Here is a 24501-nt window from a genome sequence, read left to right on the forward strand (position 1 = left end):
GCCCCGGGGCGGGGGGCGCGCCGGGATGGGCCCCAAGCGGCGGCAGCTGACGTTCCGGGAGAAGTCGCGGATCATCCAGGAGGTGGAGGAGAACCCGGACCTGCGCAAGGGCGAGATCGCGCGGCGCTTCAACATCCCGCCGTCCACGCTGAGCACCATCCTGAAGAACAAGCGCGCCATCCTGGCGTCGGAGCGCAAGTACGGTGTGGCCTCCACCTGCCGCAAGACCAACAAGCTGTCCCCCTATGACAAGCTCGAGGGGCTGCTCATCGCCTGGTTCCAGCAGATCCGCGCCGCTGGCCTACCCGTCAAGGGCATCATCCTCAAGGAGAAGGCGCTGCGTATAGCCGAGGAGCTGGGCATGGACGACTTCACCGCCTCCAACGGTTGGCTGGACCGCTTCCGCCGGCGCCACGGTGTGGTGTCCTGCAGCGGTGTGGCCCGCGCCCGGTCGCGCAATGCTGCCCCCCGGGCCCCAGCGGCTCCCGCCAGCCCGCCGGCGGTGCCCTCGGAGGGCAGCGGCGGGGGTTCGACGGGGTGGCGCGCTCGGGAGGAGCAGCCACCGTCGGTGGCCGAGGGCTACGCCTCCCAGGACGTGTTCAGCGCCATCGAGACCAGTCTGTGGTACGACTTCCTGCCCGACCAGGCTGCGGGGCTGTGCGGCAGCGATGGACGGGCACGCAGGGCCACCCAGCGCTTGAGTGTCCTGCTGTGCGCCAACGCAGACGGCAGCGAGAAGCTGCCCCCGCTCGTGGCCGGCAAGTCGGCCAAGCCTCGCGCAGGCCAAGCCGGCCTGCCCTGCGACTACACCGCCAACTCTAAGGGCGGTGTCACCACCCAGGCCCTGGCCAAGTACCTGAAGGCCCTGGACACTCGCATGGCCGCGGAGTCTCGCCGAGTCCTGCTGCTGGCGGGCCGCCTGGCTGCCCAGTCCCTGGATACCTCGGGCCTGCGGCATGTACAGCTGGCCTTCTTCCCGCCGGGCACCGTGCAGCCGCTGGAGCGGGGAGTGGTCCAGCAGGTGAAGGGCCACTACCGCCAGGCTATGCTCCTCAAGGCCATGGCCGCGCTAGAGGGCCAGGATCGCTCGGGGCTGCAGCTGGGGTTGATGGAGGCCCTGCACTTCGTGGCCGCCGCCTGGCAGGCAGTGGAGCCTTCGGACATCGCTGCCTGCTTCCGCGAGGCCGGCTTCGGGGGTGGCCCAGATGCCGCCATCACCACCGCCCTCAAGAGTGAGGGGGAGGAAGAGGAGGACGAGGACGAGGAGGAAGAGGAAGAGGAGGAAGAGGAGGAGGAGGGTGAAGGGGAGGAGGAGGAGGAAGAAGAAGGCGAGGAGGAGGAGGAAGGGGGGGAAGGAGAGGAGTTGGGGGAGGAAGAGGAGGTGGAAGAGGAGGGTGATGTTGATGACAGTGAGGAGGAGGAGGAGGAAGAGGAGGAAGAGAGCTCCTCTGAGGGGTTGGAGGCTGAGGACTGGGCCCAGGGGGTAGTGGAAGCTGGTGGCAGCTTCGGGGGCTACAGTGCCCAGGAGGAGGCCCAGTGCCCTACCCTCCATTTCCTGGAGGGCGAAGAGGACTCTGAGTCTGACAGTGAGGAAGAGGAGGAAGATGAGGAGGATGAAGATGATGAAGATGATGAGGATGATGAGGAGGATGGTGACGAGGTGCCCGTGCCCAGCTTTGGGGAGGCCATGGCTTACTTCGCTATGGTCAAGAGGTACCTGACTTCCTTCCCCATTGACGACCGAGTGCAGAGCCACATCCTTCACTTGGAACACGATCTGGTCCACGTGACCAGGAAGAACCACGCCAGGCAGGCGGGAGTTCGGGGTCTTGGACATCAAAGCTGAGCCACTGGGCCTAGTCCTGCCCGACCCGGATGTGGCAGCACCAGCCCAGGGCAGAGGACTCTCCGGGCAGCCGCTGTGGATGGAGCCAAGAGTGGGGAGCTCCAGAGCCTTTAGTGATGTTCCTCGGGCCCTGTGACAGGCCCAGCCACCTCGGTAGGGCCCGGGGCTGGCGTCAGCCTCACTGCCTGCTTATTGCCTCTTTCTCAGAGTCCTCTTTCCTCCCCATTTGCCCCTGGGTGTGGGGGACCAGGTGGGGAGGGTGGGGAGCTGTCCGGTGCTACCACACCGTGCCATCAGTGGACTAGGCCACAGGAGCAGCCAGGGATGGGCCCTGGAAGCTCCCGGCCGGAGAGTGCCTCTCCCCTCTGCCGTCCACACCAGGTCTTTGGTGGGGGGGACCCCAAAGCCATTCTGGGAAGGGCTCCAGAGGAAGGTCCAGCCTAGGCCCCCACAAGGCTGGCAGCCCCCTACCCCTGCCCCTGGGCCGCCTTGAGAAGCACAGTCTAACTCACCGCAGGCTCCTGAGCCTGCCTCTGCCTGCTTCCCCATCTTCCCAGTCCCTTTCTCTGGCCCAGTCCAGGTTACTTTGGCCCTTGGTTTTCTTTCCAGATTGGAGGTTCCCAAGAGGCCCTCCAGGGGAGTGATAATGGGCACTTCCCTTATGGGTAGCCACAGGCCCCATGCCTCTCCTCCCTCTCTGGCAGGGCCCTATCCTGGGCAGGGGGCCTGGGGCTGGGCCCATAGTCCAGCCATCCAGCCACTCCTTTCCCAGTCTGAATTCAATAAATCCGTCCACCCCCCTTTTGTGGGGGTGAACGTTTTAACAGCCAAGGGTGCATCCTTCATGGTCTGGGCTTGCGTCTGTCTTGGGAACACGTCCTTCCCTGGTTCCCTTTGGTCCTTGTTCTGGTGGGACATGGAACCAAGTGTTGAAAGGGTAGCCGCAGCTTTGGCCCTGACTGGGACGAGGGGCCACCTCCATATCTAAATATTATATAGGCTTGGGGATGAAAGGGTCTTCAACATACCTGCTTGGGTTTGAAGAAAGCCAGGCCTTGCACTGCTTTGGGGTTAGAAAGAAGCTTGGGGTCAGTTAGCTAGGAGAGGAGGGAGGGAGCCAACTATTTCTGTTGGACCAAATTAAACTGGGAACTAGGCCTGTCGAGCCCATTAAAGAAGGTCCTTGCAGGAGTGGGGCCAGAGGACAGAGCAAGAGGGGTGCTGGGGCAACTTCTGTGGTCCAGGTTGGAGTCTGGAGGGACATACAGGGCATCCCTTGGTTTACCTTTGATGCCTTAAGAGGGAGCCCTTTAGACCTTCCCGTGTTTGGCATCTCCAAGCCTGGTGGCTATCCTGGGGACAGTGGCAGGAGGAAGATAAAATTCCTGGGATAGACTGCACCTGCAAGAGGCTGGGGGTACCCCAGTCCAAAGGTGAAGACTGGTGTCTCTGCTGATCCTACCCCTTTTCTCCTTTCCCGGCCCAGCCCCTCCCTCATTGAGGCCCTCAGGCCCCAGCGGTTCCAGCCAGGGGAGGGCTTGGGCTTGAGGAGGCCGGGCAGCTCTGGGCCCCAAACCGGTTTTCCCACCTCCCCTGGGGCTGGCACATCGCGCTGTGGTTCCCTCCCCACCACTTCCTTTCAGTTCCTCTCTCCACCCTGGAATGTTAAGGGGGGGATGTCTAGGTCTTTTGTCCCTTGCCTGCCCTGGGTGTGGTCTCTTCTAGAAAGGCAAGGCCACTATGTATGACTTTAAAACAAGAAGGTAGGGTGACACTTCCACACTTGGCCTTCCACACTCCCGGCACTCAGATTTACCCTGTAGGCCTTGAAGACAGTGAAACTAAGGGATAGCAAAAAGGAGTTGGGATTCTCCTTACCGTCATCCCCCACCTCCATCTGAGCTGTGGAGGAGGAAACAAGAAAGTCTTAAGGAAGCTCAGCCTACCCCCGCCACCGCCCCCCGCCCCGCCTGCTCTGGAGTAAGGGGGGAGCAGTAGTCTTCTCCCTGTTCAACTCGGTCCCTCACCTCAAATACCAACAAGGCAAATCATTTCCATTTGTCTCCTCTTCTGCTGGAACTGAGGTCATCTCATTAATGATAGCACCAACTGATGTTAATAGGGCCCTTGCTGTGTGCCAAGTGCTGTGCTAAGCACTTTAGGTGCTCACAAATCCCCTATAAGGTAGGTAAAACCATGAGAAAACAGGCACAAAGAGGTCTAGTAATGTGCCCAAAGCCACGTTGCTAGTCTTTGGTGGAAGCAAGCTTTCTTCTCTGGCTGACCCTGGAAGTGCCTCTTTACTGCTACTCTGTGTCCCTTCACTAAGGAAGGACCCATATCCCTAAGCCTTCTACAAGGAGTGCTCTTTTGAAATGGAACTGGCTACCGAAATCCATTTCTAACCCATGGAAGAATAGCTCTTTGGAGGGAGATGAGGGGTTGTGGAAGTGTCCACAGGAGCTCTCCAAGCTTTTACTTCCATACCCCCAGTCCCCATACAAATGCAGATCTGTAAATACGCTTCCCATTTTCCTCCCTACTACCCCATTGGGACAAATGGGCGAGAACCATTCCCACTTCACAAAGGAGGAAATAGGGTTAAGTAGTTAAATAACCTGCCCAAGGCACTGGCCTTGAGCCCTAGTATTCTCCCTGGGAATCTGGGTGACATACTAAATGCCCTACCAGGACACTGCTGGGAAGGGCAGTAGCAGTGAGGGCCCTAATAGCACAGAGCTCTGAGGAGGGACCTGGCAAGGTGGCACTGTCACACAGCCTATCACACAATCCAGGTGGGAAGCAGCTGATGATCAACAGTGGACGCCCAGATAAAGCTGACAAGCACTGGGATGCTGCCTTCACTTGGGACTGATCGCTAAAGGATCCAGAAGGGGAATCCCAGCCCTGGGGAGGCTGGTGCAGGGATTCTGAGGGCCTGGTTGGCTTTGACAGGTTTCAGAGTGGGCCGGTGGCTAATCAGGTGGCGTTGGGCGCAGATACTGGGAAGACAAGGCCATCTAAACGCCTTTTCAAAGCTGGGGCCTGAGAGTAAGTAGAGAGAGAAAACTACAACTCCCAGAAACCCCTGCTCCCCGCCCCGCCAAGGATAGTTGCTATGGTTTCAGAAAACAATATGGCTGCTCCCAGCTGGGAGGAGAGTCTCTGGATGGGAGAGGCAGAGGCAGGTCTGGTCGCCCTCAGTGGCGAGAGAAGAGGCGCCTGAGGTTGGGGCTGGACGCTGCACGGCTGGAACGGCCTTGCCTTGCCGAGGGTGCCGATGGCGGGCAGCGTGGACGAGGAGGCGCTGCACCAGCTCTACCTGTGGGTAGACAACATCCCTCTGTCCCGACCCAAGCGAAATCTCTCCAGGGACTTCAGTGACGGAGGTGTGCACCTCAGTATGTGTGCGCTCCTGTGTGTCTGTCCCGTGTGTCCGTGTTTGTTGACACGTTCTGTCCTGTATGTACGTGTGTAAAGGGGTCTGTATACATATGTCTCTTTGTGCTTCTGTGCGTTTGGGTATGTGTGTGTTGGGGGGTGTCTGACTATCTCTTAGAACTTCAGTTATGTGTGTGTGTGTGTGTTTCTATCTGTATCTGTGGGAATATGAGTATGTGTGTGTCCATATGTATGTCCCCTTGTTCTATCCTTTATGCATGTGTGGTGGTGATGATGGTGTGTGTCTGTGACTCCCTCCTGAGACTTTAATGACTAAGATGTGTATCTGTGTATGTTTTTGTGCTTCTCTGTGTGTGTACTTGTTCATTGCTGTATTCTATATATCTGCCTTGTGGGAGTCTGAGCATGTGTATGTTCATACGTTTGTTGATATGTTCTGTCTTGTATGCATGTAGGGGGTCTTATGTGCATATGTGTTTCTTTGTGATTATTAGGTGTCTGTGTGTCTAAGCCTGTCTCCTGAGATTTTAATGGCAGAAATATGCGTCTCTGTATGGTACATTGTTGCCTATGTGACTTATTGTGCTTGTGTGTGTTGGTGACTATCTCCTGGAACTTCAGTGATGGAAACATGTGTCTGTGCATCTCTGTGTGTTGTATGTGTGTGTGCTATATGTGGGCCTGTGTATGTATGGGCATGTGTGTGTCCTGTGTGTCTACACACTTTGTCCTATGTGCATATCTGTAGGGGGATCTTATCACATGTGTCTGCTTGTGTGAATCTGTGACTCTTGGGACTTTGGTGTTGGAGTGTGTGCGTGCGTATCCGTGTAAATGACTAGGGTGGGCCCCCAGGCCCCTGATGGGCTCTCTTGGAGACTCATTCTCTACTAGAGGACCAGAGACCTTAGTTTTCATATGCCTGAGCTGATGGGGATGGGATGCCACTCCTCTGGGGTATGCTGGAGGCTGATCATTGATTTCTGATCTTGCTTTCTTGAATCCCTTTCCCTCTCCTCCACCACCCCTCCCTCCCTATCATCCTTTTCCTTTCCACATCACCTCTGTGCTTGGCCCCACCACTCTGCAACCCCTGATTCTTCCATCCCATGCACATCTTCTCCCTACTCCTTTTCCCTTACCTGCTCCCCCCCCCCCCCCCGCCCCATCCATGTCTGTTCCCATTCCCTCAGTCCTGGTTGCAGAAGTCATCAAGTTTTACTTCCCCAAGATGGTGGAGATGCACAATTATGTCCCTGCCAACTCTCTCCAACAGAAGCTCAGCAATTGGGGTCACCTAAACAGGTAGCAGAATGCCTGGTGCACTACCGGAATCTCCATCCCCTACCCCAACCCCGGGATCCCAGGAAGGGCTGCCCCAGCACGACCCCCCCCCCCCACACTTCCTATGGTCTCCAAAGCCCGGGCTGGTATTCTGTTGGTGGCAGGGTAGGGAGGGACAGCGCAGTCAGAATCCGGTAACAAAATCAAGGGATTCTTTTAATGAGGAGGAGACAAGGAAACAGGACACCCCAGAATCGGGTTCATTCCCCCAGGGCTGCACCACTTCCTTCTCCTCCACGCCCCTCACTTCATACCCCCGAGACCCAGTCCGCCATCCCGGTGCCTATCTCCCAGGAAGGTGCTGAACAAACTGAACTTCTCGGTACCGGAGGATGTGATGCGCAAGATCGCGCAATGCGCGCCGGGCGTGGTGGAGTTAGTGCTCATTCCGCTGAGGCAGCGCCTGGAGGAGCGGCAGAGGCTCAGGAAGCAGCGCACCAGCTCCTTACAGGTGCCACCCCACTCAAGCTTCTCCCACTGCTTTGCGGGAGCTTCCCAGGCGGCAGGAAGCCCCGCCTTGCCGATAGATGTGGGGGAAGGGTGTCTGGCAAAGGGAGCCTGGCCTTGGGGACCAAGGAAGAGACATGGGGCTCCTTGGGGATGAGCGAGCCTGACCTCACAGTCAACCCTGGGGCTTCTTTCAGGAGCTGGCTCCCCAGGATGGCACTGGCTACATGGATGTGGGTAAAGTGGTCTTTACTTGTCTTCCCTCCCAGGAGCAGCTTTCCTTCTGTCCTACCTGTGGGGGAAGGGAGGGAGGGAGAAGGCAGGAAAATAGGACTCCAGCACGGCCAACCCCTTCACTTGCCTCCTCTCAGGTTTGTCCCAGAAGGCCCGAGGGGAAGGTGCCCCAGACCCCCAGGGAGGGGGGCAGCTCAGGTAGGGAAGCTGGGAGTTCCTATCTCCCCAGGCCTGGTGATCCCCCAATACAGGGCTGGCAGGTAAGGGTGGGGGCAGGCTGTTCCTGGGAAGCAGGAACGGGGGTTGGGGGAGAAGGGAAGGCCTGGCCGAGGGGCATTGGAAGGGTGAGCGTGGGGCCCCAGGTCCGGGCCTCCGCTAAGCTGCTTCCCACCCCAGGGGGGGCCGGCCGCCCGCGCCCCGGCCTCCGGGATATAGCCAGGCAGTGCAGGGCGACCCAAGCTTCGTCCTCCAGATCGCTGAAAAAGAGCAGGAGCTGTTGGCCTCGCAGGAGACCGTGCAGGTGAGGGTGACTGGGAAGGCGTGGGCGGTGGTGGGGCAGTGGGGGCTTAGGGCCTGCACGGGTGGGGACAGAGGGCAGCAGGCCGCTGACTTCGCCTCTGTGCCTCATGGCCCAGGTCCTGCAGATGAAGGTGAGGCGCTTGGAGCACTTGCTTCAGCTCAAGAACGTGCGCATCGACGACCTCTCCCGGCGGCTCCAGCAGGCAGAGCGTAAGCAGCGGTGAGCGGTGGCCCAGGCCGCGCGGGGACGCCCTAGTACCCGCCAGAGCCCAGACACCGCGACCGACGCACCCACCGACCTACTGACGGACGATTGGGCCGGCAGAGCCAGCAGCTCCAATGAGCCTCCTGGGGAGCCAGCGCGCCCTCCCTTGGGATGAGGGCGAATATGGGGGCAGGGGCAGTGAGGCCTGCCTTCAGAGCAGAGCCCCTGGACTGAGCCACCTCCTTCCACTCCACCCGGGTCAGGAGAATGGACCGCTTTCCAGAACCCAGAAGCCACGTGCAGAGACCTCGCATGTTCCCCAAAGCAGTGCCCAACACCAGGGACTCCGCCTTGGTGCTCCCTGCCCTGGGCCTTGGGGGGCGGTGCCCCGGCTCGGTCCACACCCCTAGAAACAGGTCCCAGCCCAGCTCTGAGGACCGCGGCATCTCCATCCAGCCTAGTTCTCTGTGCTGTGGGCCGTGGGGAAAGCTGCCCCAGGCAGCTGAGGGTGACCCTTGCCTTTCCTGGGAGCTCATCTGGGACCCAACTCGAGGATGGAGAACACAGCAGCTGGAGAAGAAGGGGTGAGGAATAGGTTCAGCCGGGAGTGGGGAAGACATCGGCTGTGTCTGTCCCAATCACCCTCCCCTCCTGTGGGGGGACCTTTGAGAATGCTTGGGAGATATGGGATCACACTGCCCCCATTAAAGAAGTTGTGCTATCTTTCCAGCAACTGCCTTCTCTCTCTGTCCAGATTTCTTGCCCCTCTTAATGCTGCACTCCCCCACCACCCCCCTTTTGAGTGAAAGAGCCTTGTAGGCCCAGAGTGGGTCTCACCTTGTGGGCACCTGGTCCCTGGGTGGCCACTGCCTGGTAGGTTGATGATATCACAGGGGTCAGATCTTGTGCACTAGAACAGCCTGACTTCTAACTCTGGCCTTAGACTGACCCCCAAACCCACCCTCACAGAATCTTCCAACACTGTCCAAACCCAACTCCAAACCTAGGCTTCACATTCTCCCCAAGTGTAAACACACCCTCACCCTCACCCTCAACCCTGTCCATGGACTGACCCCCAAATCTGTCCTCTGTATGACTCCCAACCCCGCTCACAGACTGTTCCCTAATTCTATGGACTGAAGCCAAGCTTGACTCTCAACCTGACCAAGACACTCTGGCCATGATGTGACCCTGATAATTTACTGACTACTAGTAACATTCAGAGACCCCACAATTCTATTCCTACACATATATTCAGCATATACCTTGGGGAAACTTAAGCTCTTGTGTTCTGTATTCTGCCACACCTGTATAGCAATGTTCATAGTGACATTCTCTGTAATAGAAAATAATTGAAAATAACTTGTATTAGTGTCTATCATGTGTAAGAAATTACCACAAACTTAGTGGCTTTAAACAGCACACACTTATTATCTCATATATTCTGTGGATCAAGAGTCCAGGCATGGCCGAGCTGGGTCCTCTGCTTCAGAGTTTCTCCTAAGGCTGCAATCAAAGTGTTGGCTAGAGCTGTGGTTTCATCTGAAGTCTTGACTGGGGAAGGATTCACTTCCAAGTTCACTTGGTTGTTGACAGAGTTCAGTTCTTTGTGGACTGTTGGACCGAGGGTTTCATTTTCTTGTTGGTTGTTGGCTGGTGCTGCCCTCCTTTCCTTCCCATGTGGTCACATCCAGTAAGTATGCTAGCTTACTTCACCAAAGCCAGCAAAGGAGAGAGTTAACAGAGTCTGCTAGCAAGATGGCAGTTGCAGTCTTATCTAATGTAATCACAGAAGTGACATCCATCACATTTGTTGTATCCTATTTATTAGAAGTAAGTCATGAGGGGGCGCCTGAGTGGCTCAGTCGTTGAGTGCCTGCCTTCAGCTCAGGTCATGATCCTAGGGTCCTGGGATCGAGCCCCGCATCAGGCTCCCTGCCCAGAGGGAGGCCTGCTTCTCCCTCTTCCTCTCCCACTCCCCTTGCTTGTGTTCCCTCTCTCGCTGTGTCTCTATCTGTCAAATAAATAAATAAAATCTTTATTAAAAAAAAAAAGAAGTAAGTCATGAGGTCCAGCCCACATTCAAGCGGAGAGGTACATGTGGGTGTGAATACCAGGAGACAGGGATCATTGGGGGCCATTTTAGAAGCTGTCTACCACAGGGAGGAAAAAGCAATAAAAAGATAAAAGCTAGAATAGTGGTTACCTCTGAGAGGAAGCGGAGGGCGGAGATGCAAGAAGCACATGAGTTATTTGTAATGTTTTAGTCCTTGGGCAGGTGGTGGGTTTACAGATGTTCCTAGTGGGCTGTTTAAGGACAAGCAGGAGAGTGTCATGAACTAAGGAGTATGTGCAGTCCAATTCTGTTTACCTGAGCTCCTCAAATAATAAATAAACATAAAAATTGATGACTACTCCTGACCTTGGTCTGAGCCTCTTCCCTGCACTCAGCCTGGTCTTAGGTTAACACTGGTGTCAGCCTGATCTTCTACCTTCCCCCAATTTTTTTTAAAAGATTTTATTTATTTATTTGACAGAGAGAGACACAGCAAGAGAGGGAACACAAACAGGGGGAGTGGGAGAGGGAGAAGCAGGCCCCCCACCAAGCAGGGAGCCCGACGCGGGGCTCGATCCCAGGACCCTGGGATCACGACCGGAGCCAAAGGCAGACACCAAATGACTGAGTCACCCAGGCGCCCCCCTTCCCCAAATTAACCACCAGCCCTCACACATATTGATCCCAGCTCTAGCACTGTTTTCTTGCTATTGTCTGCATGGAGTCTCCAGAGTTCTGTTCTCTGAATCCATCGTCATGGACCACACCTGTAGACTCCTGTGTGTGCAGCTGGTAGGAATGGTTTGTAGAGGGGCTTGGGGTCAAGGAGGTGGGGTAGGGCATGGTTCTACCTGACAGAAGCACGGTAGGCTCAGAGTACAGGTTTGGTGGTAGGGGTCACCCCCTCAAGAGTCTGCTGGCTCCCTCCATGGCAGAGGCTGGGCCAAGTCCTAGAGGAACTCCTCTTCCTTGAGTTCCTCCCCCAACCCCAGCTATTCCTAGTTTTCAGATATGCCTGAATCTAAAATCATATTTGACACCCTAAAATTAAATCCCCAAAACAATGGAGAATTTTATTGAATGTTTCTTGGGAATAAATATGAAAGTGGATTACATCACACATTATAATACTATAACTCTTATTTTTTAAAAATATTTTTATTTATTTATTTGACAGAGAGAGAGACCGCAAGAGAGGGAACACAAGCAGGGGGAGTGGGAGAGGGAGAAGCAGGCTTCCCGCTGAGCAGGGAGCCCGATGCGGGGCTCGATCCCAGGACCCCGGGATCATGACCCGAGCCGAAGGCAGACGCTTAACCAACTGAGCCATCCAGGCGCCCAGGGTTAACCTTTATCTTTAGTTTTTGTGCATTCTGCCAGAATGTCTTTTTGTGAATACAAGCAAATATGCACTTTTATTGTTATTCTGCACCCCCTCTTTTTTTTTTTACCCTAAAGGGGAAGCATACTACCCACTCTGTCCTGTATCTTGATTTCCACTCAATATGATCTCTTATAGATATATGACGGTCAATGTTATATGCTAGCTTGACTGGGCCACAGGATGCCCAGATATTTAGTCAAACATTCTGTGAGGGTGTTTTCAGATGAGATTAGCATTTAAATTTAAAGGTAGACTGAGTAAAGCAGATTGCTCTTCCTAGTATCGGTGGGACTCATTCAATAAGTTGAAGGCCTGAATAGAATAAAAAAGGATGTCTCTTGGGGGTGCCTGGGTGGCTCAGTTGTTAAGTGTCTGCCTTCGGCTCAGGTCATGATCCCAGGGTCCTGGGATCAAGCCCCACATCGGGCTCCCTGCTCTGTGGGAAGCCTGCTTCTCCCTCTCCCTCTCCCCCTGCTTGTGTTCTCTCTCTTGTTGTGTCTCTCTCTGCCAAATAAATAAATAAAAAATCTTAAAAAAAAAAAAAAAAAGGATGTCTCTTCCCTGAGTAAGAGAAAATTTCTTCTTGATGGCCTTTGAACTGGGACATTGGTTTTCCCTGCCTTTAGACTCTAGCTGAAATATCAATTCTTCCTGTGTCTTGAGCCTATCAGCCTTTGGATTTGCCTCTCCTAGGTTCCAACTTGCTGACTCATTCTGTAGATCTTGCAACTTGGCAGTCTCTCTCATCACATGAGCTAATTACTTCTTATAAATCTCTATCTGTATCACCTGTATCATCTGTCTCTATATTATCTCCTTTTACTTTCTCCAGAGAACCTCAACTAATACAAGATTTTTCCATATCAATACATTGAAAACTTCCTGTTTTTTTTTTTTTTTAAGATTTTATTTGACAGAGAGAGACAGCGAGAGAGGGAACACAAGCAGGGGGAGTGGGAGAGGGAGAAGCAGGCTTCCCGCAGAGCAGGGAGCCCGATGTGGGGCTCGATCCCGGGACCCTGGGATCATGACCTGAGCCGAAGGCAGACGCTTAATGACTGATCCACCCAGGTGCCCCAAAAACTTCTTGTTTTTAAAGTCATATAAAATTCTATTGTCTGTACAAAATGTAATTAATCGGTCCTCTATCTGGACATTTAAGTTGTTTCTAACTTTCTGTTATTAATAACAATACAGTAACAATGAATAACTTCATACATTTATAGTTAAGTATTCTTTGCAAGTATATCTGCATGACCAATGCCAGAAGTGGGTTTGTTAAGACGAAGAATATGTGCATTTCTGATCTTGATATTGTGAAATTTCCTCCACAAGGGCATGGTTCAGAGCAGAGGCTGAAGACTGGTGGCCCATTGCCCTGCTTTGGTTTGCACAGTGTCATGTTTTTACTAAACTAACTGCTAATTTTTGTATTGATGAGGATGTGAGGCAACTGGAACTCTTGTACTCCGCTGATGGGAGTATGAGTACAACCATTTCAGAAAACAGTTTGGCAATTTCATATGAAATTAAACATACCCCTATGCTATTGTATCAGTTAGGGTTTAATTGCAGAAGCGAAAAGGATTTGTTACAGGAATTTGACTTTGGGTAATTGTCAAACAGTCTCTGTAAAACTGTTGTTTTACGTCTGATGCTGGAGCTTAAAGTCCCCAGGTCAGATCATTGGGAGGGAAAGATGGATATAAAGTGGGGGAGAGAAAGGACAAGCTGGAATCATGAGCATAAGATGGAACCTTTGATGACAAACTGGAACTCGTGTTGGTTCTCACTACCTCCAAACTTGATGATGTGGGTGTCCTGCAGGTGAGGCCGGTGCCCTCTGTTATCGGGCCCAAGAGTCAAAAGAAACTGAAGGGGGATCCAGGGAAAAGGGGAGTAGGTGCAATCCTGACTGTTATCCCAGTTCAATGACATGAGCCAGCAGATCAGTAACAAAGTTTATGGGCTACAAACCTCCTGCCTAGATTTTGCAAGTGTACCAATACATCCACTGCTTTTCTTCCACCCTCCAAATCTCATGCAAAAATGCCTGTTGTGGCCCACCCTAATTGTCAGGGAATTCTGGGAAATGTAGTTCACCATAGCTAAGTTGATACATTATAAAGCTCCAACAGCTATGTTCCAGCAATTTCATTCCTCAGTATATCCCCAAGAGAAATACATATGTATGCTTACGAAGACAGGTACTAGAATATACAATACAGTTTATACTATTTTTGGGCACAGCTTCTTTTGCTCAATATTGTCTGTGAGAATCATTCAGGTTGCTGCATGTATTCAGTAGAGGTTGTTCTTCGTCATCATTGCTATATAATAGGCCATTGTATGAATACAGTACGGGTTTTTAAAATTCATTCTATTGTTGGTGGACACTTAGGTCATCTTCAGTTTGGGGTTATTACCAATGATGCTGCTATGAATATTTGTATACACGTCTTTTGGTATGTAACCAAACCAGTGGATTGCTGGGTCAAAGCGTTGGCATTTTCAGCTTTATTAGATACTGCCCAGAAGTTTTCCAACAAGGTTACAGTTGTTTAATTTTTATTAAAAAGAATAGAGTCCATAATACCATGTGTTTGGAGCTGGAATGGATGTTTTACAGGTGTTCAATCTGTTCTCCCAAACTGGAGTTGTTCTTAATTCCTTCCCATACAGCCTCAATCTCCAGGGAGTCTGTGGCTTCCCTCAAAGCTCTGTTAAGGCCCTCTACACAGGAAGTCCCAGGGCCTGGGCACCACTCTGATGTTTAGCATCTCTTCTTGGTACACAGACCCATTGAACTGCAATGGGGCAGCCATGTACCATCTAATCTAGCTTCCTCCCGGCACAAAGAATCACATTTTCTCCTGGAAGCTTTTCAGAACCATCTGCACTTACTGTGGCCTTGGGGCCTTCCCTGGGAGCCTGTAGTCTCCCCCAGGCATGGACAGCTCTGTATTGCAGGTCCTTCCAATTGGCTAGTCAGCGAGACTGCCCAGCACTTAGGAGTGTGAGGAGTGTTTGGCAGGGACAAGAAACCACAGCTTTTTTTGTGTGCTGTACTTCCCATCCTGAACTGCAAGTACCTGTGACTCCAGAGCCTAGCACAGTAACTTGCTCACCATATACACTTAGTAAATATTTGTTTAAAGGAGTTGACAGTTAGGAAATGGCCCCAGGCAGTGCCCAGTTAGCAGCCAGTCTCTGTGTTTGAAAGAGCCCACACCAGGGAGAGTTTTGAAGAGAGTTGTCTAGAAAGACCTTAAAACTTGGTCTTGAAGGGAGGGTGAGTTTTGCCTATGAGAGGAGAGTGGGAAGGGCATTCTATGTAAAAAGGTAGCATAAGGAGGGTATCAGGAAATCAATGTCTGCACAGACCCAGAAGGTAAAATCAATGTGAGAAAATAGGGATTGGTGGGGACATCAGCAAGTTGATGTGCCAGCCTCTGGTGCCAGGTTAGAATGTGAGTCCATGTAGTTAGATCTGATATTTCAAAAGGGCAATAAGAAGAGAAAGAGGAGGAAGAGGAAAAAGAGGAAGAGGGAGAGAAGAAAAAGGGAGAGGAGGAAGAAAAAGAGGAGAAGAGGAAGAATTAGAATTTTAAAAAGTCCTGTGTGGGCTAAACAAAATATATTTGTAGCCCGCTTTGCCCACTGTTTGCCAACTTTCAACGTTGAAGAATAGAATAGACATGGGAATGCAATTTATTTTTGGTTGGGAGAGCATAGTGGGGCACATGGAATGGTGGGGCTGGGTAGTTAGAAAGCACCTGGCAGAAGTGGATGGGCTGGGATCAGAATGTGGAAATCTCCCAATGCCCAACGCTGGAGGGTAGTATCTCAAACGCCAGAGTGCGCACGAATCACCCAAAATGCTTCTAAAAAGTTTGTGAAGCTCTGCTGGAGACAGTCCCAGCGCACGGAGGTTTTGGAGCAGGGGAAGGTGTGAGGGAAACAATAGCTTAGGAAGATTAATTTGCCAACAGTGAGGAGACCAGACACCAGTGGAGGATAGGAGCCTTGGACCGAGGTCCTTCTAAAAGGAAGCCGATCCTCAGCCCCGCCATACCATCTCTCCCCTAGTTACATTGATCGTAAGGAGGGAACTTCGTGCAACGGATGGCTCCCCGCAGGCAGTTTAGGGACCCTGTCACGGCCTGTGAAACGGGGGAGGGGGGACTGTTCTTCAAGGACCGCCAGGCGGCCGGCGACTAGAATTCCTAAAGACCCTAGGGCCACGCCTCTCGCTCCCGGGCTCTGCGCAGGTGCCCACACCCCACCCCGCGACGCTGAGCTAGGCGCCTCCCGCTGCCATGGCGACCGCCTCCATGGAGACCAGGAGCAGGGGCTGCGGTCCCCCGAGGCTCATCCCGCGTGCCTTCTTTGTTCTGATGCTTATTCGGGCCGGCCGGGCTCCCAGGACGCGTTTCGAGTCAGCGCGAGAGCGCTTCCTCCGAGGAGGGGGATGAGTGGAAGGGGAGGAGGCTGAAACCCGGAGGTTGCTGCGTGGGAAGGATGGCGGGTTCCTCAGCTCCGGAACAGGACCTAGCGAGGCCCATATCGATTGTCGTTGCGGGCCTGGAAGCCTAGGGAGAAAGGCGACCTTCAGGTGCCCGCCCCACTATCTCTGAGTCCCGCCTTACGGCCGCTCGAGGAAACAGAAGCCAGGAGAGCCCCCTTCCGAGTTGGGGCCCAGGCGGGAGGTGCAAACTCCACAGTTGAAGTTGAGACGCGGGCGGAGACTATTCGAGACGCTCCTCCTTCCTTCTCCCCTTTCTGGCCCACGCTAGCCCCGTGCCACGCCGGGCGGCCCAGCTGCCTTCATCGCGAGAACTCGCTGAGCCGTGGGTAGGTGTGGGCTAGTCTGGCGCAGCCGCGGGCCCCTTGCACGTGACACAGTGGCGCAACGCCTGTTGGCGGTTCTCTGGCGCCCGCTTATTGGTCGGAAGCGTCCTCGCCCCACCCCCTCAGTCGGCCAATGGGCGGAGGTGGGGGGCGTGCCCGTGAGGCGGGCGGCGGCGGTGGCGGCGCGGGGCTCCCTCCTCGTGCTCGGCGTTGAGCCCCCGCTGCCGCCGCGACCGCCACGGCCGCCGCCGCGGTGGACCCTGCCCGACCGGCCCCGGGGTGCTCCCTGCACGGTGAGACTGCTTCTCCTCCCGACATCTCCCGGTTTCTCTCCGCTCGCCGGGATCCCCTCCCGTCCTAGGCAGTCGGTAACTGGGACCCCACCTTGCTGGGGCGGCGGCTCCGCTGTGGGGCCGCACCCGGGAGTGCTCCCTGGCATCTGAGCTGGGGAAATGTCAGCCCGGAAGCCGTGGGCGACCATTAGGTGGTGGAGCGGGCATGTTTTCCGCGGCGCGCTGTCGGGGGCACGTGTGACACAGTGAGGGCGGGGGCGTAATGGGGTCAGCACTGTCAGCATTCCCCCCCCCCCCCGCCGCTATTGTCACCGCCTCGCTGTGTGACCTTGGACAAGTAGCTTCTGAGACTCTCATGCCTGGACACCTTCAGGGAGGAGGGCGGTGATGTCGGGGAGTGCGGGCTCCTGAGACTCCTGCGTCAGCAGAGGTGAGGGTGGTGAGTGCACAGGATTATCTCTAAGGGACAGAGCTGCTGCCTAGAAGCCCGGGAGGGGTGTGATGGAGGGCAGCGTCTAGCTGCATCTCTCCCCCTAGAAGATGAGAAAGGGGCGGTGATGGGGCGCCACACCCACGGGGATGGAGGCAGGAGATGACAGGGTCCTAAACCCGGGCCCCTGATGCCTTTGGGGACTTGGCCAGCACCTCCCCATCATCGCAGCAATGAGGGGTTTTATTTAGATTCTGGACCAGGAGCCCTGCTTGACTGAGAAGAGAATCCTTGGGTTGCCTTTCCTCTTGAATCTTGGCATTGGCAAGTGGGGGTAGGGCATTTCTCTTCCCAGGGAGCTGAAGAAGGTCAGGGGCAAGTGCAACCCTGTGGACCTGGCCTGGCCTCTACTTCTTGGGGCCTTCAGGTGACAGGCTCAGGGCAAGACCTGGGTGGGACAGGCAATCTGGAGGCTAGAGGGGTCTAAGAACCCTCAAGCTGGGGGCATCAGGGAATGGGAGGTTTTCAGGAGGGGATGCACTTTTTAGGGAGACACCAGGGTGTGGGATGGTGGGAGTCTCTTCCCCAATTCACCCCTGCTAGTGAGAAAGAGAACACCATACTTATCCTTGCACTTTTGGCCTGGTGGAGGGAGGAGGAAATGGAGTCACATTCAGACAGAGTTCATGTAAAACTGCCACAACCACACCTGACATCCAGTCTTGCCTTTTCAGGCCTTGTTCTAGGTAAGCAGTCCCCTCACTGTGTGCCCAGACCTATGTCAGGTTCTGGAGTCAGCAGGTCATTGTGGTCTTAGTGGGAACTCTGTTTACAAGCTTGAGCTTTTTTTTTTTAAGATTTTATTTATTTATTTTGAGAGAGAGACAAAGAGAGAGAGGGACAGAGAGAGAGGGAGAAGCAGACTCCCTGCTGAGCAGGGAGCCTGATACGGGGCTCCATCCCAGGACCCTGAGATCATGACCAGAGCTGAACGCTTAACCGACGGAGCCCCCCAGGCACCCCTACAAGCTTGAGCTTTAATGAGAGGCTGGACAGTGCTTCTGCTGGACTGGGTGCTTAAGCCAGGATTTAGCCCTGGGCTAGGGTGGGGTGGGGGCCGTGGAGGCAGGAGGGTGGAAGGTGTTGGAGTTTTGTGGCTCAGAAAGTCCTTGAACAGGTTGGGAATGGAGCTGGAGGAATGAATGATAAATGAGGCCCCAAGAGTTTGGGGCCATGCCCCCAGCCACAAGGCAGAGGACAAGCTGGAGCTGGGCCTGTGGTGCCTGGGATCTGGGGGCTGCTTCCAGGGCAGGGAGGTGGTATAGGGGTGCAGCTGTGGGATGGAGGACCAGGGTGGCATGTTCTGGAGTTCCACTTTGCCATGGACAGACTGTCTCAGCCCTCCCTCCAGTCTGGAGCCTTGGGGCCCAGTGTGGGACAGCCTGGAGTAGCAGCTAGACCCTGTGGGGCCAGAGTCTAGGGGGCTGAGAACTCTGGGTTTCTCTGTAACTCCCATTTGTCCAGCTGTTTGCTCACTTGCCATATCCCTGGGCCTTCTCATGCCAGAGGTTCCATGGGACCTGGCTGAGCCCTGCCCTGGATAGGGTAACCTTGAAACAGCCTTTCTCTCTAAAGCTGAGAGGGACCTCAGCTCTCTGTCTCCCAGAGAGAGAAGGTTCTTTCAATTTTCCTGAGAGTAACTGAGAGCCAGAGAAGCCCCCCAAGGCCCTTGTGCCAGCTCTCCTCATCCTGTGACTGTTCCTGGTACCACGGGTGACCTGTTGACAGCCCAGCTAAGCTGGGGACTGGCGTCCTTTTGTTTTTGTTGTTGGGGTGGGGGCATGTCTCACAATATACACTCTTCACATCTTCTTCTGGTTGAAGGGGACAGAAGACTCTCAGCAGTCTGTGCTCAGGCAATCCCTGGGGGACCTGGCTGGCCTGGGAGTGGGGGAGGAGGGAGGCAGAAGGGAAGGGGGAGGGCAGCCCCTCAACCCTTGAGCTGTTTTCTGAGAAGCCTGAAGTCCCTGCCCGCCCCCCCCCCCCAGGGCCATTTGTGACTGTTCCAGGATTAGCCTGAAGAGCCTCTTTACTGGTGCTGCCCTGAAATTGCTGTTGCCTCAGAAACCAGGCCTTTGGGGTTTGCTTTTGCAAAGATGAGGGCGGAGTAGGGAGCGGCATCAGAGCTTCAGATATCAGCTACCCCAAACCCTCAGAGGAAGAGGTCACTGCTTATTCCTTTGGTACAAATGAGGAAACCGAGGCACACAGACTCGAAGTAACTTCCCATGCTGCCTGAATATGAACCAGGACTGCTGGGCTCTGGAGCCCATGCTCCTGACCATGTCCCTGCTATGTCTGTGGGGCTCTGCAGCTTGGGCAACATTCAGGACTTTGCTGGCAGGGGAGGAGGCCTGGGGTTGCGAGGGGACCTAGCAGTTCCTGTGGACACAGCTGCAGCAGGGGGAAGTGGATACCCTCCCCTCCTGCCTCTGATGAGGAATTGTGTTTGGATGAGAATCTGGCTCCCAGGGAACAGCAACTGACAGGGCTCTCTGCTGAGAAAGGAGGCTTGCTTTTTCCAGCCTCCTCTGGGCCCTTTAAGTCACTTGCCTTCCATCTCTGTGTTCTCACTGCCCAAGGGTCACAGGCATGCCTGAATGCCTGCTCTGTACTGAGCTCTGGGCAGTGCATGAGATGCTGGTCTTGCCCTCAGTGGGCATTCCATCTCAAGGGGAGTAACTGATTGTGGCAAGGCCAGAATAATGCCCAGTGGGAGGCCACACTCTAAGAGATGGGGGGAGGGGAGTACCCTCTGGGGCAAGGGTTGGCTAAGAGAGTGGGGTGGGGAGTTCCTCTTTCTGAGAGCTTCCGGTGTAGAGTCATTGGCCTTGACATGTCATATCTACCTCGAGGGCCCAGCCAAGGCCCATCCTTGGGTTCCCCTTAGTTTGGTCATTCATTCACTGAGCAAATATAAACTGGACACAGCTGTTCCCTGCCAGGTGCTGGGCTGGGCACTGGGGACACAGGCTTTGGCAAAAACATAAGTCACTGCCCTGGTAAGGTGGGGAACATAAAATGATCCCAGAGGTGGCAAAGGGGATTCTTGTAAAGATTTTCAGGCCTATCTTGGGATGAGAGGGGGTGGGGTAGGGTTGTGCTACCCTAAACAAGTCCTCTGGGGCTGAGACTGAGGCTAAGCTATGGGGTGGGGGACAGGGGATTGTTCCTGGTCAAAGGGAGGGCCTGGATGACGCAGGCAGGCGATAGGCAGTGGGTTGGTGGGGAAGACAGGGAGGGGGCCCTGCATGTCCTAGGTCAGAATATTTGGGGAAGGAGACCCCAGGAGCCTTTGCTCACCAGCCGCTGGTTAAGAGTTTCACCTGGGCATCCAGGAAGTGTCTTGGGAGTTGGGGGGGGTGCTTTGTGGACATTGGGCTGTCATTCTCGTGTGGCTGGAGCAGCCTCTGCATGAGGTAGGAAGAGGGCCTGGTACCCTTGTGTTTGCCCATTTTTCTTTTCTTTTTTTTGTTTTTTTAAAGATTTTATTTATTTATTTGACAGAGAGAGACACAGCGAGAGAGGGAACACAAGCAGGGGGAGTGGGAGAGGGAGAAGCAGGCTTCCCGCAGAGCGGAGAGCCCGACGCGGGGCTCGATCCCAGGACCCCGGGATCATGACCTGAGCCGAAGGCAGACGCTTAACGACTGAGCCACCCAGGTGCCCCTGTTTGCCCATTTTTCACATGTTCTGAATCCACTGCTTCAAGGGATGGCTGGAGTGGGTGGGGTGGGGGAGGCTTCTCTTTAAGGGCCAGGCTCTCAGGGGACAGGCTGAGCATTCCAGGGCTAAGGAACTTGCCTTTCTGGGACTGACTCCAGATTGGCCCTGACCAGAGATAAGTCAGGGCATAGTTCCCTTCCCTGTACCCTGGGCCTGGGAGCTAGCTTCCAACGGTGAGGGGGTGGGTGCTGGCCTGGGACCTGAGACCCAAGCCTTGCCTTTCTCTGTACCTCCCTAGGTCTCCTACCTGGGGACTCTTGGTACCTGAGCTGTTTACCCTGCCCATGAGGCGCTTGTGGCTGGGCGGGCTTCAGTTGAGTCCTGCTCCCAGGGCAGCTTGGTACCTAAGACCTCGCAGGCCCAGCCCCCAACTGTGAGGCCACGCTGTGGTTTCTCTTCTTTCCTTAGATTAGCCAAGGTCATTCATGGCGACTCATCTCTAAATACTTCAGTGAAAAATAAGGACATATGTCTCTGTAGAGTACAATTGCATTTCTCACCTAACAAGATTAGCTTTTGGTTCTTAATGTCGCCACCTAAGATCCAGTCCCATTCACGTTTCCCAATTATCCCCCAAACATCCTTTTTTTAAAATAGGTAGTTAGAAACCCCCTACCCCATTTATTTTTTTTCTTGTAGCTGATGTGGTGGAAAAAACCAGGTCAGTTGTCTCGTCGAGTACCCTGCCTTCTAGGTCTCTTTGTGTGTTAATTTAGAGCAGTGGTTGGCAACCTTTTTCTGTAAAGGGCCAGACAGTAAATATTTTAGATTTTGCAGGCCATGTGGTCTCTGTTGCAACTACTCAGAGTAGCTTTGCTTGAGTGCAAAAGCAGTTTTAGACACCACGGAAACACAGGAGCGCAGTTGTGTACCAATAACCTTATAGAAAACAGACGGCCGCCTCAGGCTGTAGCTCGCTCACCCCCTATCTAGACCGACCGCCGCTCCTTTATTTTTCTTGCAGTTTGGGGGAAAAAGTAAAATGATGGGTCAGTTGTCCTGTAGAACATTCTGCCTTCTGGGTTTGTTTCGTTGCTTCCCCAGGGAGTCATTTCCTGTGTTCCACTCACCTCAGCGTTTTCAATCAGCAGGAAGCTGGAGCTAGGGGCTTCTTTAGATCCCAGTTAGACATTTCAGGTAGGACCCCCTCGTCAGTGGTCTGTGACGTCATGCTGCCTCCCCCCAGGAAGCCTCTGTAGCTCAGGCTGTCCCACTGTGAGGGACAGGAGATTGCCGGTGCACGTGGCTGACACCACATCCCTCCGTTGCAGACTGGTGTCTGTCCCCTGAAGAACCCCAGGCCATGTGTCCTACTTCTGTCAACCTTTGCCCCCCTGGTCAATGATCCCCTGCCTCCCAGCCTCCAGCTTTGGTTTCTTGGGCCATCGCAGAATTACTTAGCATTTGGTCATTCCTTTGTTATTGAATAGTGAGAATTCTTCTGTAAAGAAGAGTTTTCCTTTAACCACCAGGATGACTTGGTAATGGGAAAGGCTAAGGGGCAGGCCAAATTATTTCTCTTTATTGCCAATTTTCTTTCTTTCTTTCTTTCTTTTTTTTTAAGATTTTATGTGGGGCGCCTGGGTGGCGCAGTCGTTAAGCGTCTGCCTTCGGCTCGGGTCATGATCCCGGGGTTCTGGAATCGAGCCCCGCATCAGGCTCCCTGCTCCACGGGAAGCCTGCTTCTATTTATTTTTATTTTTATTTTTTTTAAATTTTATTTATTTGACAGCGAGAGACACAGCGAGAGAGGGAACACAAGCAGGGGGAGTGGGAGAGGGAGAAGCAGGCTTCCCTCGGAGCAGGGAGCCTGATGCGGGGCTCGATCCCAGGACCCCGGGATCATGACCCGAGCAGAAGGCAGACGCTTAACGAGTGAGCCACCTAGGTGCCCCATTATTTATGTATTTATTTTAGAGAGAGAGAGAGAGCTCCTGTGTGTTGGGGGCGGGGAGGGCAGAGGGGAAGGGAGAGGGACAAGCAGACTCTGCTCTGAATGCGAAGTCTGACTCAGGACTCTGTTCTCACGACTCTGAGAGCCGACCTGAGCAGTAATCAAGAGTTGGATGCTTGGGCGCCTGGGTGGCTCAGTCGGTTGGGCGACTGCCTTCGGCTCAGGTCATGATCCTGGAGTCCCGGGATCGAGTCCCGCATCGGGCTCCCTGCTCGGCGGGGAGTCTGCTTCTCCCTCTGACCCCCCCCCCCCCATTGTGCTCTCTCTCTCTCTCTCTCTCAAATAAAAAAAAAAAAATCTTAAAACATAAAAAAAAAAAAAAAAAAAAAAGAGTTGGATGCTTGACCGACTGCGCCACCCAGGCACCCATCCTTATTGCCAATTTTCAGAGTGAAGAGTTAGGGTATTGCTACTGTCGGTGGTGACAAATGAGGGTTCGGGTTTGTTTATTTTGCTTTTTTTGTAATCTCTGTGAATGCTTGAATTTTATGTTCCATCTGTTTCCATCAGTTGCACTCATTATTCTTCTTGATGCTTAGATGGCCCCAGCTTGGCCCATCAACAGCCAGGCTGCTCACACAGGCTTCCTAGGGGTGTCTCCTGCTGTCCCTGCCCTGTGGCTGCCCTTGGGGAGCTGAGCCAGGAGGCCAGCCCAGAGAATCAGGCCAGAGGCCGAATGGTGGGTTGCCACGGGGCAGCCCCTTCACCTGGCATCTGGTTCTGTCTATGGCCCTGAGCCATCACCCGGAGGGAAGCTCCAAGGGCCCGTCTTTTTTTTTTTTTTTTTAAGATTTTATTTATTTATTTGAGACAGAGAGAATGAGAGAGAGAGAGAGCACATGAGAGGGGGGAGGGTCAGAGGGAGAAGCAGACTCCCTGCTGAGCAGGGAGCCCGATGCGGGACTCGATCCAGGGACTCCAGGATCATGACCTGAGCCGAAAGCAGTCGCTTAACCAACTGAGCCACCCAGGCGCCCTCCAAGGGCCCGTCTTATGGGGGCCCCCATTCTCGCTCTTGCTCAAGCATACTCTTGACTCAGACCTGGTCCCAGCTGCACTGGGTGTGTAACCTGGACAATGTGGCATCTGGCTGCGGGAGGGTAGAGCCCTTGGGGTTACCAGCATGAGAAGTGGCGTCTGAAAAGTGCCAGTGATGTCCCCTTCCTTTCCAGGCTGTCCTTCCTGCCAGCCTCAGGTGGGTTGGGTACAAGAGTCCCATACCGACGCTTTGGCACGCAGAAGCTGCAGCTCAGCACATGCTGGTGAGGCTCTGGGTCAGCAGGGCATCAGGCAGGGGTGAGGGCTCTTGGGGAGTGTGGGGAGTAGGGGGCAGAAGCCCCCCATGCTAGAGGGTACAGGCATCCCTTGGCTGTTGAGAGCAGCAGAGGGTTGGGTCTTAGTGTCTTCCCTAAAGGGACATCTCTGCTTTCCCCTAGCCACGGGCCCTTGGGTGGCCCTGACCCCTGCCCTCCTGACTCTCCACCCTTCAGGCTCCTGCTGGTGTCCCTGGAGTATGGGAGGCTGCTGGGCTTGAGCAGCGCTGTCTGGCAGGAGCTGCGCGTCTTACCCCGCGGCAGGGAGGGCATCCATGGCTGCAGCCAACAAGGGTGAGTGCCTTCCTGGCCGGGCAGGGTTTGCACGAGTGTTCCAGTGGGCCCTGGCGGGAGGGGTGTTGTTGCATGCAGGGCCTGCATTGGCTCTGTGTGTGTGTGTGTGTGTGTGTGTGTGTGTGTGTGTGTGTGTGTGTGTG

At 54.3% G+C, this 24501-nt stretch overlaps 3 protein-coding genes across 9 annotated transcripts in view; all 3 read left to right on the forward strand.

Moving 5' to 3' along the window:
- The first annotated feature begins 13 nt into the window (after nucleotides 1-13).
- Nucleotides 14-2677, forward strand: CENPB (centromere protein B). The gene has a single exon (XM_021689009.1). The coding sequence runs from the start codon at nucleotides 26-28 to the stop codon at nucleotides 1844-1846; it is 1821 nt and encodes a 606-aa protein (XP_021544684.1). The 5' UTR covers nucleotides 14-25; the 3' UTR covers nucleotides 1847-2677.
- A 2449-nt stretch (nucleotides 2678-5126) lies between these two features.
- Nucleotides 5127-8016, forward strand: SPEF1 (sperm flagellar 1). The gene is made up of 7 exons (XM_021689224.1): nucleotides 5127-5235; nucleotides 6442-6553; nucleotides 6887-7043; nucleotides 7237-7276; nucleotides 7411-7471; nucleotides 7670-7793; nucleotides 7909-8016. Exons 1-7 carry the CDS (start codon nucleotides 5127-5129, stop codon nucleotides 8014-8016), a joined length of 711 nt encoding a protein of 236 aa, XP_021544899.1.
- An 8439-nt stretch (nucleotides 8017-16455) lies between these two features.
- Nucleotides 16456-24501, forward strand: part of C10H20orf27 (chromosome 10 C20orf27 homolog) — a 13962-nt gene continuing 5916 nt past the window's right edge. For 3 of the 7 annotated variants that reach the window (XM_044918990.1, XM_021688892.1, XM_021688895.2), the window contains exons 1-3: nucleotides 16456-16581; nucleotides 23924-24013; nucleotides 24242-24358. In XM_044918990.1, coding sequence (XP_044774925.1) covers nucleotides 24340-24358 — 19 coding nt within the window. In that variant the 5' untranslated portion in view covers nucleotides 16456-16581; nucleotides 23924-24013; nucleotides 24242-24339. Of the gene's footprint in view, nucleotides 16582-20717; nucleotides 20735-23883; nucleotides 24014-24241; nucleotides 24359-24501 lie in introns of those variants that run through there. The other 4 variants (XM_044918988.1, XM_021688893.1, XM_044918991.1 and 1 more) reach the window with 3 other exon arrangements.

This window comes from Neomonachus schauinslandi, chromosome 10, assembly GCF_002201575.2.
Source record: "Neomonachus schauinslandi chromosome 10, ASM220157v2, whole genome shotgun sequence".
In the NCBI taxonomy this organism is placed as follows: Eukaryota; Metazoa; Chordata; class Mammalia; order Carnivora; family Phocidae; genus Neomonachus; species Neomonachus schauinslandi.